At 35.2% G+C, this 17,076-nt stretch overlaps 1 protein-coding gene across 8 annotated transcripts in view; it reads left to right on the top strand.

Moving 5' to 3' along the window:
- The window catches only part of LOC135216362 (kinesin-like protein KIF26B), a 618,765-nt gene that overhangs the window by 592,948 nt on the left and 8,741 nt on the right, over window positions 1-17,076 (top strand). For 7 of the 8 annotated variants that reach the window (XM_064251608.1, XM_064251610.1, XM_064251606.1 and 4 more), the window contains 5 exons: window positions 6,551-6,729; window positions 7,338-7,469; window positions 13,339-13,482; window positions 15,194-15,298; window positions 17,039-17,076. The exon at window positions 17,039-17,076 is cut by the window's right edge and continues 1,351 nt beyond it. In XM_064251608.1, coding sequence (XP_064107678.1) covers window positions 6,551-6,729; window positions 7,338-7,469; window positions 13,339-13,482; window positions 15,194-15,298; window positions 17,039-17,076 — 598 coding nt within the window. The remainder of the gene's footprint in view (window positions 1-6,550; window positions 6,730-7,337; window positions 7,470-13,338; window positions 13,483-15,193; window positions 15,299-17,038) is intronic. The other variant, XM_064251609.1, reaches the window with a different exon arrangement.

Below are 17,076 nucleotides of genomic sequence, written 5' to 3'. Positions count from 1 at the left end.
TCAAAACATTCTTTTTTTAATGAATTAAAAAATATTAAATCCTGAGGAGCCCCCCCCCGTGTTCAACAAACACAATTCAGGAATATGGTAGTTTTGTAGAGGATAGGTTAAATAAGATAGAAAATCTGCTAAATTAAGGGGACACAATTTAATGTGACTGGTGCAGATATCCTGAATTTTTAAATCTCTGTCCGTCGTGTCGGGTTTCAGTTTCAGCAATGCTTTTACGTGAATGATACAACAATTCAAGTAACGCATTTCTTTGTACGAGTGTCGTCGATTTTTCAAACGTGAATATTAGAAATTAAAGAAATCTGTCGTTACTTCTTAATGATAATCAATGAGAATATCACTATATCCACCGTGACTATGACCCATCATTTATAGAGAATAATTACCTTTCAGCAACAAGTTCTTAATTAAGATGTTGAACTTACAGAGACAAAATGTGGACGATGCAATGAAGCATTAAGAATTTAAGAACATTTGCGAAAAAAGGGGAAGACCTTCAAATAAGACCCTATCTTACTATAGGAAATGAAATATACAATATCGTTTTTTGATATGAAACGCAACATGCTGAACGAGGCCTCAATTTTCTTTATTTTAACCGAATGTGGAAACTCAAAGGAAGGATACCTTTTTTACATATAATCTTAACATGAAACTTTCCTCTTTATCCGAGTGGAAATATGAGCTTTTTACCTGTTTAAAACTGTCTGACTAATTTCATAAACAAGATCATAATGTTCACTCTAATTATTAAATGTTTGGAAGGAGTGAAATTTGTCGATCTTTTCAAATTCATCACCTGTAGATTGTTGTATGATGTAATTTTTACAAGTAAAAACAAACAGACTGAATGAAAAGCTTATCAGATATCAGACGCTTTGATAAGGAAAATGTGTAGCCTGCGAAAGAACCACCGCACTCGAATTCTAATCAACCTTATTATTAAGCCATCAAACTTTTGTCTTAGAGACAAAAAGGTACAAAGAAAGGGAAAGAAACGAATAAGGAGGTACGGGGGAATGCACAATCGAAGTCCAACTTACTTCGTCTACGGAAGTTATAAAGATCGTGAAATATGACGCGGGACACCGTATTTACGATACAATCCTAAGGTACTTTCCAAAACTATTGCGAAGCTAAAAATGAAAATCGTTTCAAAAGAAAAGAGAAAATGAGATACACATAAATGCTATCAGAATTTTCGCTTTCGTTAAATTATTATAAAGTTCTCGGCTGTTGTAACGGTGGGTCCAAAGAATAACAATTACACACACACACATATATATATATATATACATACACATATATATACTTATATATACATATACATATATATATATATACATATATACAAATATGTATATATAAATATATATATGTATATATATGTATATTGTCACGACTTAATAACATTAACGTAAAGCAGGTTCTTTATAATTTGCGTAAAGCCGTTACATAAAAGAAACAATAGTATTTTGCACAACCTGAAGTACCTTTAACTACGAGTTATAGTTTGTAAACAATGATGGCCAAGGACAACGAGGGAGTATGATACGAACATGGAAATGTAAATATTTATTTACAAAAGAAGAAAAAAAAATAATTGAATAATATTTGGACCAAAGTAAGTTTCAGGTCACTGCAGCGTAAACTTGATGCTCCGTTGTAACGAAGTACTGTTAATTGCAGTTCTAAAAAATGGAGGACAGTTACTAAAACCAATACTTAACTCCTCGTAAAGTATCATCAACGGCGCTGCAGTTGCAGTAATAAATATGAGGGACCAGGTGATAAATCTGAAGTTCCTTTAGAGGCTGTCTAAGGCCGATATCTTCTCCTGTGTTCGTAATGTGTCCGTCGCAGATTGACAGGTGTTGTAATCCTCCAGATAAGGACCAAGATTGGTATCGAGAACTTTATAAAAACTCGATCACAGCTGCTCCTCGAAGACAAACATCCATGCATCAGCAGCGGAAGAACGATCAAATGGGCGTGACAGTGGTATAAGGTGCTGAAGACTCAAAAGCAGGCAGGCGTTGATGTGTAATAAAGGGCGCTAACAGCTACACACCATTGCAGCGATCCAAGGCGAATCCACTGCTCTCAGTAGACAAGTACCTTTCAGAGGCAATCCTAACCTCTCTAGCGTTCAGAGGATCACTGACGGCAAACTTGGGCTTTTTCCCGAAAAAAAAAGTCTCTCCGCCTCCACGTCATCATGTAAAGGAAGAAATTATTGGATTAGAACTATCCTCCTTAACGACTGCAAAACAAATAACAAGCAAACAGCATCCAGTTACTAACAAACAGCAAACATACGACTGTGTGGGCAAAAAATAAATAAATAGATAAATATATAAATAAACGAACGGAAATACTTTCGGGCGTGGTAATATAATATATATATATATATATATATATATATATATATATATATAATTATATATATATATATATACATATATATATATATTGCATGAGGCAGAATTCAGATTAAGTTTAAAAGAGCCTATTTTTTGCCTCACACTCCATTATAAAACTGAATTTTATTCCGAGTTAACTTTATGCCCCCAAGCATAAAATTGATTCAATTACCACTCTCGCATAAGTGGTAGCCTGACAAGCGTCCTCGAAGGAAATGTGGCTCCACGATTTAAAGGCTCTTGATAAACTGCTTCGGTCCAGAAAAAGAAATATTGCTCCTTCTCTCTTTACCGACGATCATTGCCCTATGTCTTTCAGATAATTATACATTAATATTTCCGTAAATAAGGTGGGTTTTTTTTGGACCTACTAACAATAATTTTCCACGTTGTTGCATAATTTTTTTTTACTATCAGTTTGGTGGTTAGGAAAGGACACGCCTTCTGTAACAAAATCATCTAAGTATAAATATTTGTAAATTCGGGGTATTAATCTTTATATGCAATGACAATACAAAGGATAAATCTCTCATTTGATTATTCTTAGTTTACATATGTATACATATATAATGAGAGAGAGATTTTCACTCATGATATATATGTATATATATATATATATATATATATATATATATATATTATATGTATATGTATATATAGTGTGTGTGTGTGTATGTATGTATAGTACACACACATATCCACAGACACAGGTGGCGAAACAGTTTTTGAAGATCACGCCATATTTGAAGTGATAAACAGTGATATTGGTGTGAAACAACCAAATAAGAATGCGTATGATCGTTCATACATATAATAAATTATATAATTGCTGATCCCAACCCTTCGTAGAAAATATATTATATAAAAAAAGTGTCCTGGCGTGACCGATGGCTTTCCCAATACGCCCTTAAAATTATCTTCGTCCTAATCTATTGGTTCGACAAAAGAAAGAAAATTACATTTAAAAGGCAAGAAAACAGCATTTAAAGGCACACTTCCGAGTTTTATAGTCCAAAAACGTAAGATTTACATGACTTACGAAACTATAAAGAATACTTTTTGTAATAAATTTTTAATAAATAAATCATTATTTACGAATGTTCTTTTAAATGAACCCATTCACGTGTTTGTCAATAAGCGTACAGAAAATTTAGTACTAAGCAAAGAGAGAGAGAGAGAGAGAGAGAGAGAGAGAGAGAGAGAGAGAGAGAGAGAGAAAATCTTCATACAAACACATTCCGAAAATCTTCAGCCAAACTAACGAACAGGCATCTCGAGTCTATAAGGAACACTCACAATTCCATCACCAACCGATGCCTAATAAACGATTGTATCCCAAAAAGAACGAATCCGAGGCAATCGGTGCCGATCACATAGGATCCGCGACCATCACAAAAGAGTTATCAAGCCGGGATTTCATCTGGATGACGCTCCAAGTCCTCATTCGATCCTTTTTTTCTTCCTGCCATCCGGGAGTCTATTGTGGACGAAATGCTTCTTTTCGTCTACTGTGGGAAGAAGTATACACCGATTAGAGATGTTCTTCTTCTATTTCTCTTGCGAGAATGACAACTTTTCATGGACGAAAATATAAGTCCTCGCGTGAAAATACTTTGAAATTCTGCCGCTTTTCTGTTGTTTTAGTTATGATTTTAGTACTAGCACCAGATTAAAATTTTTAAAACAAAAATAAAAGACATATCCCATATCACTAGTCGAAAATTAATAGATCTAGGATCTGGCGAGAAGGCATTTTGGAAAATTAGTTGCTTTTAAGCTGAATCTCGGCACTAGTAATAGATTACAATTAAAAAAAAAAAAAACTTCATATGACTAATTCACAACTAATACGCCCTTTAAAAGTATTTTCTTCTACCGGTTCCCTCTAATAGAACAAAGTGAAAACAGCGATTTCAACAATGTAATCCCTGGAAGTATTTTAGGTGTGTCTGTGTTTCATTGCCAGTTGATTCTTTTCCCTATTTATTTTTCCTCTTCAGATAAATGCTTTTTTAAATTTTACTGTTTAATTCGTCAGAAAAACATACTTGAAACCTAAATACGCTATTGTTACTTTGATTATCAATTATTTGCAAATACAAATGCAATATTAAATCTTGTATTCCTTATAGCACACTTCAAGAAACATCAAGTCCATCTATTTTCTTACTGCAAAGTTATTTTAACAGAGAAAAGGGAGAAAGAGACCACTCAAAAATGCTCTAAAATGTGCAATAAATTTCCTCCTTTTCCCTGTCTCATAAATCAGAGAAAAAAAATCTATTTCGTTAAATATACTGAGAGAGATTTGTGGCGTTTGCTGAGGAAGCTTTTCTTCCCGGAATTCGGAGCTTCGGGCTTCATTTTCGTTCATTTAACCGTGTCTTGAGTAACAGATTTATGACAGTTACTGAAAAATAGGAGTACATTTCTTTTGGGACTACGGGGAATATATCGCAATCAAGAGAATGTTTCTCCCACTCTAGTCTCTGAAGGTAAATATGCCAATTTTATTATGCTAGGTTTTAGTACTACTCCAAGGTTGCGGAGAAGATAGCGGAATTGACTCTGTTCTCAAATTCAGTGATTTGAATCTTTCCCAGCATTTGTTGAATAATAATACTCATAACATATACTAGGCTACTAATACCGTTTCCTTTCGGATAGCCTAATGGACACCCACTAACTTTCTAATATCAAGACCGGGGTTCGAAACCTAGTAAAGAGGGCAAATATTTATTCAATTTCAAGGAATCACTAATGGCGTTTGTGACTAGCTTAGGAAAAGCGGTGGGGGATAGGCACTAAGACCTTGGATCTTATAATAAGACAAGTGGCTTAAAAAAAACACCAGGAGACGTAAATTAGAGTTCACCCAAATTCTGGCCAGAAGCCTGCAGAAAATAGAAAAGTTAAGATTAATGTTGAGAAAATTACACTTGAAGTAGTATTCTCGAGCGAGTAGTAAGAGCTTAAAAGTGGCTCGTCAATGGCACGACTTTAATCAGTACAAGGAACGAGAAAAATATCGCTTCCTAAAAATACCACAAAAATTTTTTGAAGTTTGTTGAGAATTTTCTGGTACCTTGTGGAAAATTTTTATCTTGTTATATTCTCTTAATAAAAATGACTGTTTCTGTAAGGCGTTTCCGTAATAATTTTTTATGCTACTAAGTTCAAGAATGAAAAATGATCAGAACCCTCAAATGTGGACCCAAAAATAACAGATTTTAATTTCGAAGCATAGCAGCCATAGAAAAAATTAAGAACTATATCATTTTGGATGAACAGGTAGTTATCAATAGAATTAAAAACTGATGTCAAAATGTGGGTTGAATAAACAATCTATACTATACTACTATCCTATACTGGACAGTCATAAATTTGATAAAAAACTGAATTTTGTTATTTTGGATTCCAAATTTGATGGGTTCTTATCACAATTATTACTTGAACTTAATAGCATAGAAAATAACTAAGGCAACACTACTAAAACAGCCATATTTGGTTGTGATATGATTTACTTATAGAAATTATCAGCTGAAAGTGAATATAACCACAAGTACTTAGAAGTCCGGGAAAAATACCTGTAAATATTAGTTAGTGGAAGTCTTAAAAAGATCAAACTCACCCACAAGGGACCTGGAAATCTCAACAAACGTCTAAAAAATTTCTCTGTATTTTGAAGATGTAATACTTTTCCCACTCCAGGTATATTTGTAGGACTTGGGCGCCAGGAACTGCAAAAAGGTTCCTGTTGAAACTAGTCAAAAGTATTTCCATACTCTGTCAAATTTCTCCGCGATTCAGTGACCAAACTCCTGTCTCTTCCGAAAAGGCAACTTTATACTTCGCTGCATGAATTTCTCACGAGAAAATATTAAACGAAGAATTGCGATGAAAGTTCAGTGCTTTTCTCGACTCAACTTTTCTTCGGCAACAAAATGAATGAAATTCTGCCAGATAGAGAGAGAGAGAGAGAGAGAGAGAGAGAGAGAGAGAGAGAGAGAGAGAGAGAGAGAGACTAGACTTAGGTGACAATTTCTGTCATTCAAGTCCCTCTAACCGGAGAAAAGGTGATATGTAAATACTGATCAAAGGATGTTGTCCTCCAGAAACGGAGGAAGACGAGAAGAAGACGGACGGCAGATCGTCCTCAGAGGACACGACGACAGGCGAAGGCGACAACATCGAGGAAGACATCTCTCAGGCGTCGTCCTCGGAGGGTACTTCTGAGAGTTTGGTCGAGGAGGTGGTGATCGATGGGCGAGCGGCCAAGTTCTTCCTGCGAGAGGTATGTCCGCGGTTTCCTGTCTTGTAAACCAATCACAAATACGAATCTAAAATTTGATTTCGTTTACGATGAGGACTTGGGTATAGTGAAACTTATGAAATATTTCAAAGTTTAAGAAAATTTCGTGATAACTAGTACGGAACTTTTACAACAAGATTAAGAACGAGATTTTAACAAGTTACGATGTCAAGTTTATCCGACTTTGCAATTAAAGCATATTATAAATAGTTTCTTCTTTAAAACTGATGCAGTCAAACAATATTACGTTCACTGGTTCTTGTTGTCACACAATATCTCGTTCTATGGTTCAATCTTATAATTTAAGAAAACTTCATAAACGGACAACTGTATCACACGCATAATGTATATATCAACATAAACCTGGTCGCTTTTTACGTTGTTGAGATATTTTAAATCTATTACTGTGAGTCACAGAAAATTGCTGTATCTTTTGCTGCAATTTTTAAATCCATAGACGTAGTATATTATATTCAAAGCTTGTTCTTTGACTATTGTCCTAATCCCTCCGTCTATCTCTATGTACGGTTAGTTTTTTAGCTTTTCAAGGAGATATGCTGATTCTATATCCTTGCAAAAATTCTTATTAGGTACGAGACCTTGATGAGGACGAGGAGGAACTCGAAGCTGCCCTAGACCGATGGCTGGCCGAAGAAGACCGGGAATATATTGAGGTGGAGGAACCAGAGGAACCGGTCGAAATGATCGACTCATGGTGTCAGGTGAGTTTGAAGAATAAAAAAAAAAAAAAAAAAAAAAAAAAAAAAAAAAAAAAAAAAAAAAAAAAAAAAAAAAAAAAAAAAAAAAAAAAAAAAAAAAAAAAAAAAAAAAAAAAAAAAAAAAAAAAAAAAAAAAACTGGATTCTTGCGAATCGCCATCGAATCCGGCTGCAAATGAATGGAATACTGACGAGTCTGGGTCGAAAGAAGCCTTTTATTCATTACAGAACCTTTGGATCTGGTCTCGAAATCTATTCTTTTTTTTTTTCCTCTATCTTTTATGAAGATTAGTTACTAGACATAGGAAGCCTAGTAAAACAAGGGTTTGAAATATTAGGATGCAAAATAGACCCATCAAAATTCATTTTTTGGTCGCCAAATCTGAATGGTCAAATAAAAGGAAATTGGAGGTTATAACTTTCATAGTGAATGAAATAAATTTCTTTGGCAATCAGAGAAAAAAATGACACAAAGTAACCGTTAATAACCGTTACAGACGAACTGTATTTAAGAATTTTTGAGCAATATTGTCTTCGTATATTCCAAAATTTTCACAAACCGGGAAAAGCAAGATTACACACACACACACACACACACACACACACATATATATATAATATATATATATATATATATATATATATGTATATATATAATATATATATGTATATAATATAATATATATTAATATATTATAATAATATTAAATATATATATAATATTATATATATAATATATATATATATATATACTATATATGACTTTTCGGGACTGTCTACGCTTACAAACTTCAAGGTCTTGAGCAATACTCGGAAACTCTGCATGTTTTCACTTCGCCATCAATGAAAAAAAAATAAACAATAGAAGTATTATATCTAATACAGCTTATAAAAGATTTGAATATATTCATTTAAGAAATATGTACAAGTTTAGTGTTTTAGAACCCGGTAGTATATAGCCCTTCCCAGTATCAACCATTAGACACAAATAATTTGTACCAAATTATTTGTGACTTTATATATATATATATATATATATATATATATATATATATATATATAATATATATATATATATATATATATAAAGTCACAAATAATTTGGTAAAAATTATTTGTCTAATGGTTGATACTGGGAAGGGCTATATACTACCGGGTTCTAAAACACTAAACTTGTACATATTTCTTAAATGAATATATTCAAATCTTTTATAAGCTGTATTAGATATAATACTTCTATTGTTTATTTTTTTTTCATTGATGGCGAAGTGAAAACATGCAGAGTTTCCGAGTATTGCTCAAGACCTTGAAGTTTGTAAGCGTAGACAGTCCGAAAAGTCAACGCTGTGAGTGAATCCCACCATTAATGTTGCCCAAGCTCAGCCTTTTTCATGAGATACGACAACGGTTTTTGTTTGATCTAATTACCAGGATGTCTGAGTAATCTTTTATTTGTTAACATGATAACATGGTATGAGACGATCTTGTTGCTTTGAAACATCATCATCAATGTTATTCATAATACTATGATATATCTTCAATTAATTCCAATTTTACTTAAGTATATTCAGAGTAAGAGGAAACTTTTTACATAAAAAATTGAATATTTGATGTTTATTCAACATTAAAGCAAATAGCTATTTTACGCATATTTCACCAATCTCGTTTACATGCCAATAAAACGTTTCATCAACCTCTTCTTCGGAGATTAAGCCATGTAATGCAATGTCATTTACGAGAGTTGAACATTATGAGATTGAGGAAAATGAGATTCACTCGACTGTGTTAATTTTGCTTTCAACTTGGGTAACTGGCAGCGACACTGTAAAAGTTGGATCTAATTCCCTTAGTAAACATTAATTTCTATTTCAGCTATTTTGGTTTGTTGAATTTACGTTAGCAATATTATTGGTAGGAGGCAGCAGACATGGACCTCAGAGACCCTATATTCATGATGTAGAGATTTACCATATAAGTAATTTTCACGCTGAATATCATTTTCAAGCTTTCTTTAAAATTCCACTTGCATAGTTCAAGTATAGTAGTGAGGCACATACTGTCCATTTTTCACGTATATTAAAGGTGTAATTTTATTAATAAGTCCGTGAGAAATACATCCCCTGATGAATGTTCAAATGGTAATTGCATAAGTATCAAACCAACACATGTTTAAAAAAGCAATACATTTAAACAGTTCAGATAACTTGCAGTAATATTGCGATTAAAGATTCCGTAAATTCGGATCATTCGCAGAAATGCTACCGAGTTTACAAACATTTCGAAAATACTCTGAAAAAAAAAAAAAAACAATCTGAAAAACTAACTGCATGGTGTAACATAATTGAAAAGTAGAGGACCAACTAAACACGATGTAATTTCAGGTGTCAAATATCTCGTAGTTAGGTCTTCTTTGCTTACAAAACATGAAAGAATATGAGTAGCATAATACTTTGATAACTTTACCATAATATATATATAATAATATTATATATATATATATATATATATATATATATATATATATATAGATAGATAGATAGATAGGTAGATAGATAGATAGATAGATAGATAGATAGATAGACAGATAGATAGATAGATAGATGGATAACATCATCCCTTTTCCTTGTCTCCAACGGACGTTGAAACCTATTAACCACTGGGTGGCCTGGTGGGTGTTGGGACGGTAACTATCTACGGCACTAGCAAATGTGATTCAAGAGTTCCACTTCCCAGTCCCAACTTCCAGATCATAGCCTACTGAAGACAATAAATTTTCTTTCCTGGGTTAGATTTGCGTAGACAATGACGTCACCCTCACCTAAACAGATAAAATTATCTGAATAATGCGGAGGGGAAGATAAAAAACACTACAAGTCATCGGTCGACATATGACCGAACCGTATCCCAATCCAGTCATATTGTCAGCTACGCAAACAGATTTGAAAGACTCTTGGAGCACGTGAGCCTTTCATCTTTCCCGCAGGAGCTGACATGAAAGAAGCAAAGGGGAATTTCATCCCCTTTTATTTGACGAGGCCTCAGAATAGATATCGTTTCTCATTTAAAAGAAGATATTTGACTAACTCATCGCTAATGACATTTTTATAGAGCGATGAACAGTGTAAAGAAAGCTGAGCGATTTTGTAAAGCTTTTCTGTCTTCAAAGGACAATTTAAAGGCTTTGTCTAATGTGTGATCTCTTTGTGCCTTCAATTATTCTTTCTCGCTTGAAAATTAGGTCGTTAAAAAGTGAGGGAAAATCTATTTTCTTTTGCTAAAGGTTTTTTTAGTTTTTTTAACCTGAGAACAAAATGAGATCCATTTCATTTTAATTTTCCAGTGCGTAACTCGACAATAAAACAATATGCTTCATTCTGACTGATCTCCAATATTCTCACGGCCATTTCGGTGCGAGCCATTCTTTGCCTTAAAATGTATACCTGTTTTCCGCGAGCCAGAGTGTTAGTCAAACTTCTAACTAACTCTAACTTCTTGGGCCTCTAGGGAGCCTTCATCACCTAACTTTCTGTAGGAAAACAGGTTTCCAGGCTGAAGTCTCTTAAATAATCAACGCCTTCTCTCCTCCTGAATGTTCTATCACCTGAGCCAAGTGCTCGGCTCAACAGAATTGTGGAGTAAAGGATGAAATTTGGACGCTGCATAATTCAATACCTTCACCACAAGGTGATGCAAACATGCACGCAGGTGCTTATGAATTCATACATAGGCCTAAAAATAGAATAATACGTCAGCGTTGATATGGAGAATTTATGCTCTCTTGTCGTCTCAAAGTTGGATGGAAGAGAAGGGTTGAATGTAAGATTAACGCCTTTGCCATGTACACGACAAAGACTCATTGAAACTTGCAACGTATCTTAGCAATTTCGTCAAATAACAGCTTGAACAGAGGAAATGGGTCATAATGAGGCCAGAGACCTAAATGAGGTGAGATCAAACTGTGATTATGGACTAATGATAGTCCTGAATCTCATACACACAATTTCACAGTTCAGTGTAGTAGTCAAAGATCTTGAATGAATGGAGATACCGAATTTCGTTGATGATCATTTTAGTACGAATGGGCAGTTATGTCGCAGCTGTATCTTTGAACTAAATACTGTTTCCGAAAACCACCATGGTAAAATTCTTTTGTACAGCACCATGGACGAATCACACTCGAAATAACCAGAACATTTTTTCGCATGAGCAAAGCGACAGCAGTGAAAAATAAACGTAACGAACGCTTCCATAATAACAAACCCCGCCAAAGCAGCAGCCCCCATCCTCCCAAGAAGCGCTCTTTTCTTCTTCTTGACATTCGTAGGAACTGCGGAGTAACCGGAGGATATGATATATTATTCATTGAGTCTCACTGACTCACTTGTGGAGTTGAATGAGCCGTATTGAGTTCCATAATGGGGACGGTGATGATTGAAAGGTCTCTCTGCCACTTCGTATTCAACTTTTTCACACCTATTGAATCTCTCCGTCGGTAGAAGGAAATACTATTTCTCTTCTCAGAATCATTTGGTGTCGGGAAAGATGCTTCGATGCTGAAGGTCCTTTTGCCACTGATAGTAGTTCTGATGCTTTGGGAATCGGAAATACCACATAGTATGTTGGATAATCTAATTATTCTATATACTGATGATATATGTATTTTATGCAAGAGAACGAAGACCATCGACTGTTAGAGAGGAAGAGAGACAGTCGAAACCGAGCAGCAAAATCAAATTATTTTCGTCCCATTACCACTAGACTTTAAGTTTTCCGTAAAAGAAAACTATTGAGATGGATTTGTCTGCCCGTTCTTACTTTTTCTGTCCGCCCTCAGATCTTAAAAACAACTAAGGCTAGAGAGCTGCAAATTGGTATGTTGGTCATTCACTCTTCAATCATCAAACATACCAAATTACAGCGCTCTAACCTTAGTAGTTTCTTATTTTATTTAAGGTTACAGTTGCATTATCCACTGTACAGAAAACCCGATTGCCCCGAAGGAACTTTTGCGCATATTTTACTTGATTATGTACCTCACTAATTACATGCCTCCATAAGGTTATTATTAATGTCTTTATCAATGTTCTGTGATTCTCTATTCCAATCATACTCGTAGTATACTACTTTCATTATCTAGTCCCTTGTCTTAACTTATATATAGACTTTAATAATAATTTCTTTCAATCTTCAAATTCACCATTTCTGTGTATTTTTACCAATCAATTACCTACTTGCTGATCTCTGTTTGCAGAACTAATTGCGTGTTATTAACTAACTGTTGATGTAATTGTAAACTTCCAATAACTCATTTCTTTATCTATCTCGCCTGTTATCAGACTGTAAGCTTATTCTATTATACATTATTCCTGTCAACCTGAACGCATTATTCTTCATTAATTGATTCATCTATCGCATCTATATCTTAATTCAATTAAACCTGGCCTTTATCTCAACCAATTCCTAGTGCATACCTCTCTCTCTCTCTCTCTCTCTCTCTCTCTCGTCCCTCTCTCTCTCTCTTCTCTCTCTCTCTCTCTCTCTCTGTATATGAATGTGTATATATATATATATATATATATATATATATATATATATATATATATATATGTATATGTATATGATGTGTGTATATACATACATACATGTATGTATACACACATACATATATATATATATATATATATATATATATATATATATATATATATTTAATTCAATATACATTACCTTACTCTTACTTATTACATACAATAAGCAGTGTATTAATGTCACTTTCTTTTCCCAGTCGTTTTTATTTTCTATAGCTAATTATTCATTCCACTCATTATCTATTTCCATCGCACTAACGCAGTAGTTTCTTTTTATTACTGAAGGTGACTGAGGAGGACATCGAGAGAACCTTGGCCGAGGCAGGCGTCCACTTCATGCCCTTTCTTCCTCACCGCCACCTGCTGCCTACCCTGCAGGAGGAACCCGCTGAAACTACGGACCATCCCGACGTGCACCTCAATGAAGGGGTAAGGAAGCTGAACAATAGACGTGGACGTAGATACTTTCTAATTTATCGCAAATATGCTTCTTGTGTTATATCGAATGTTCGTGGTGACAACGGCCATCTATTGAAAAAAAAAATGATTTTGTCTCTGAATTCAAGTTGTAATTAACTGGATGTAACAATCAAATTGTGACAAATTTAATACTTGATGACGGCACGCAAGATCCAGTATAACATGACAAATGACACTGTGCAGCTTACTCCCAATTATTCGAGGCAGACAATTTTAATAGATTATACGTTTTGAGAACAAATTAGGTAGCTGTTAGAAATAAACTATAAACCCAATTAAATAAAATACTGAGGGTTAATGACAAATGCGGTAAGGAAACCTTCATGATTAACAGAAAGATCCATCTGCAGCTGAGGACGAACGCTGTGGATTTTGTAGGGAACAGGTTGCAATAAGGTCCGAAAGTAAAGAAAAAGATGAGAACTACACAAGGATTTATGGAAACCATTTACCGCAGATGACACGATGGCACAAGTGAGAATTATGATGTGAGCTGTACATTTGTTTTAAAGGCCTGGCACTTTTACGAAAAACCAAACTCCTGTCAGGGCAGTGGGAAAGGAGAATGGCGAAGTAAAATGTACCATGCCTCCATTGATGGCTAACAATGACGTCGGCAAACTTGATAAAGAGAATTAGGGATACGATGATATTGTTAGCTATGGAATAAATGGAAGGGAGTAAAGCTGAAACTTAATGTTTATACAGAATACTTGTAGGGGATGTTGAAAGGATTTGAAATTTCAATATGAGTAGTGGAATACAAGAATGAATGACAGCATGATAAAAGAAATTTTAAAGTAAATGTTGTGCTTGGTATTGGAGTACGGGGTTTAACGCAATTAGAAAGAAGGACCATAAAGTTGTGTCAAAGGTTACGTAGGGAAGAAAAAAAAACTGAAGTTAGAAAAAGCTGACTGATTTCCATCAGGCAGTTTTATGGCATTTGAGTGTCGTTTTTAAAGTAAAATCAAAATTAAATATGGGATCTACTGGAATATACTGCATAAAGAAAATGAGGGCAAAAAGAACTAAGAAACAGAGATGTTGAATGATCATGAAAAAAAAAAAAAATATACGTTGGAAATTACTGAAACGAACCATCCACAAAGTACATGAAAAATAAAAGGATTAAATGTCCTGACATTTGAGTATTCATAGGGAATTTAGTCATGCAGATGGAATGTTAAACATTGAATAACGGAAATGGTGTAAAAATTCTGGAGTGTTGTGAAGACAGATGGGGAAATGATCTCAAATAAAAGCAAAGTGCTGCTGGTGAGGCTTTTTGTGTATGCGCAAGAAGCATCAAGCTTTGGAAGATTAATTTTTACTCTGGGAATTCACCTTAATTCTGGTGGGGGGGCCGGGGGGGAGGAGGAGGAATTTCTTCAATGGCAATAGTCTTGCTTGAGCCTGAAGTCAGTTGTTTATGCGGAAACCTGTGATCATGTATTCATTTATCTACGACTGGTTTTAATATGCATATCGATGTGTACACACAGAAAGATAAAAAATAAAATGACGGACAGACAAACACGCACACACAGACAAACACACACACACCACCCGCAGACGAAGACGCACACCGATCTTAATCCCGAACTCTGAGGAACCTTTCACTGGCGTGACATCCTTTTGCTCTATCTCCGATCGGCAGATTCCTCTGAGGACTCCGGCGGAAGTGACGGCAGAGGACCCTCACCACGCCCTCGAGATCTCGGGGGAACTCGTCGGAGGTCCTCCGAATTTTCTCGAAGAAAAGGTAATTCGATTCTCGTCCCCATTCCCATCAAGCGTAGAGGGTCTCTCTCTTAATGGCTGCTTTTAATCAACTTCTCATCTTTTCTCTCTTTTCAAGTTTTACTGGTACGGTGCATGGTGAAATGTATTAAGAAAGGCGATAGAATGTACGTCTTAAATTGTCACAGCAGGAACACAATTTAAGCATGCATACACATACAAACGAACACACGTACACACAAATACATGCACACACACATAAATATATATTTCTTTTTTTCTTTTAGTGATAAGGCCTAGATTTCCTTGGGACATAACTATGCGACAGGATGCCGGAGACGAGTGGACATTTTTGAAAGATAAAATGGGAAATTTCAAAGAAGCTTTTGCTTCACACGGCGATAGAAGTGACGATAACAATGATGATGATATCTATTTCTTGAGACTTATCCGTGAATCAACGACATACATATAGAAATGTCCGGAGTATCATTACAAAGAGACCTATACTGTAATGGTTAAATAAAATGGTAAAGCACATGAATCCGAAGGAACGAAAAATGAAAATAAAAATGACAAAAGGGACTCGCATGTCGTAGAAGAAAAAAGGCGTCAGTGACTGTTGTTGGGCTGACTTTGTCATGGGTGAAGAACCGGAGGAAATAGACTTAAAGAAAAAAAAGATTCTGTTTTCACAGTTTGAGGGAAAAACAGGCATTATATCTGGAAAGTGGAGACATTTTTCGGCAGCAAAAGAGCAAGCTCAAAATAGCCTAGATCCAGGCGCATGTCATAAAGAAAGTCTTCTTCTTTCCCACCGTTATCCCTACATTAGGGGGTCGGTTGCCTGATGAGCCTTCTCCACTGCCTTCTTTCAAAGGCATCATCAGGCATGGTTTAATGTTTGACAAAGGGGGTTTTACGACCGAATGCCCTTGCTGTCATCAACCACAGTTATTGGCAGTGGGCCTAGCCTTTTACTAAAAAGTAAGACTGCAAGGCAGCAGTTTCCACAATTACTGGCGGTGGGCCTAGCCTTTTACTAAAAAGTAAAAGTGCAAGGCAGCAGTTCCCACAGTTACTGGCGGTGGGCCTAGCCTTTTACTAAAAAGTAAAACTGCAAGGCAGCAGTTTCCATAGTTACTGGCGGTGGGCCTAGCCTTTTACTAAAAAGTAAAACTGCAAGGCAGCAGTTTCCACAGTTACTGGCGGTGGGCCTAGCCTTTTACTAAAAAGTAAAATTGCAAGGCGGCAGCTGTCCTTTTAGTCGCCTTTTACAACACACTAGAACTACGGTGGTAGTATTCTTAAACCTTACCATAGGGCCATGCATGTCATGCGGAAAGTGAATGTTAGTAAATATCCATGTGAGAAAGTTTTCCTGCAGGAGGTTCGGAGTGAAATCTTGTTCATATCCCCTCCCTTTTAACATTGGTACCAGCCTTCATACTAAAGCTGAAGAATAGTGTAGCAATAACTTCTGCCAATTTTCCCGTACATCTTTCCATATGCAAATAAAAGTTGACTTATTTTGAACCTATTTGTGATATATTGGCGATAAGTTGTCGCCGTGTGTTTTTGACATGTTACACACTTCTGTAGAAGCTATATTCAATGCAAAATTTTCCGCTGAAGATGTAAATGTTTGCCTCACATTTATTACTCTTTTAGTTGCCATATTCTAAGTTATAAAACATTAAGATATGTTTACTGATAAGATAACATTTGAATGCCAATTACCTTTTACTTTTTCTTCAAACAGGAAGGAGATCCAGTTGAAGAATTCAAAGGAAGCTCACG

This window comes from Macrobrachium nipponense, chromosome 6, assembly GCF_015104395.2.
Source record: "Macrobrachium nipponense isolate FS-2020 chromosome 6, ASM1510439v2, whole genome shotgun sequence".
Classification (NCBI taxonomy): domain Eukaryota; kingdom Metazoa; phylum Arthropoda; class Malacostraca; order Decapoda; family Palaemonidae; genus Macrobrachium; species Macrobrachium nipponense.
The sequence above is the reverse complement of the archived record's forward strand: the minus strand, read 5'-3'. Positions and strand labels throughout refer to the sequence as shown.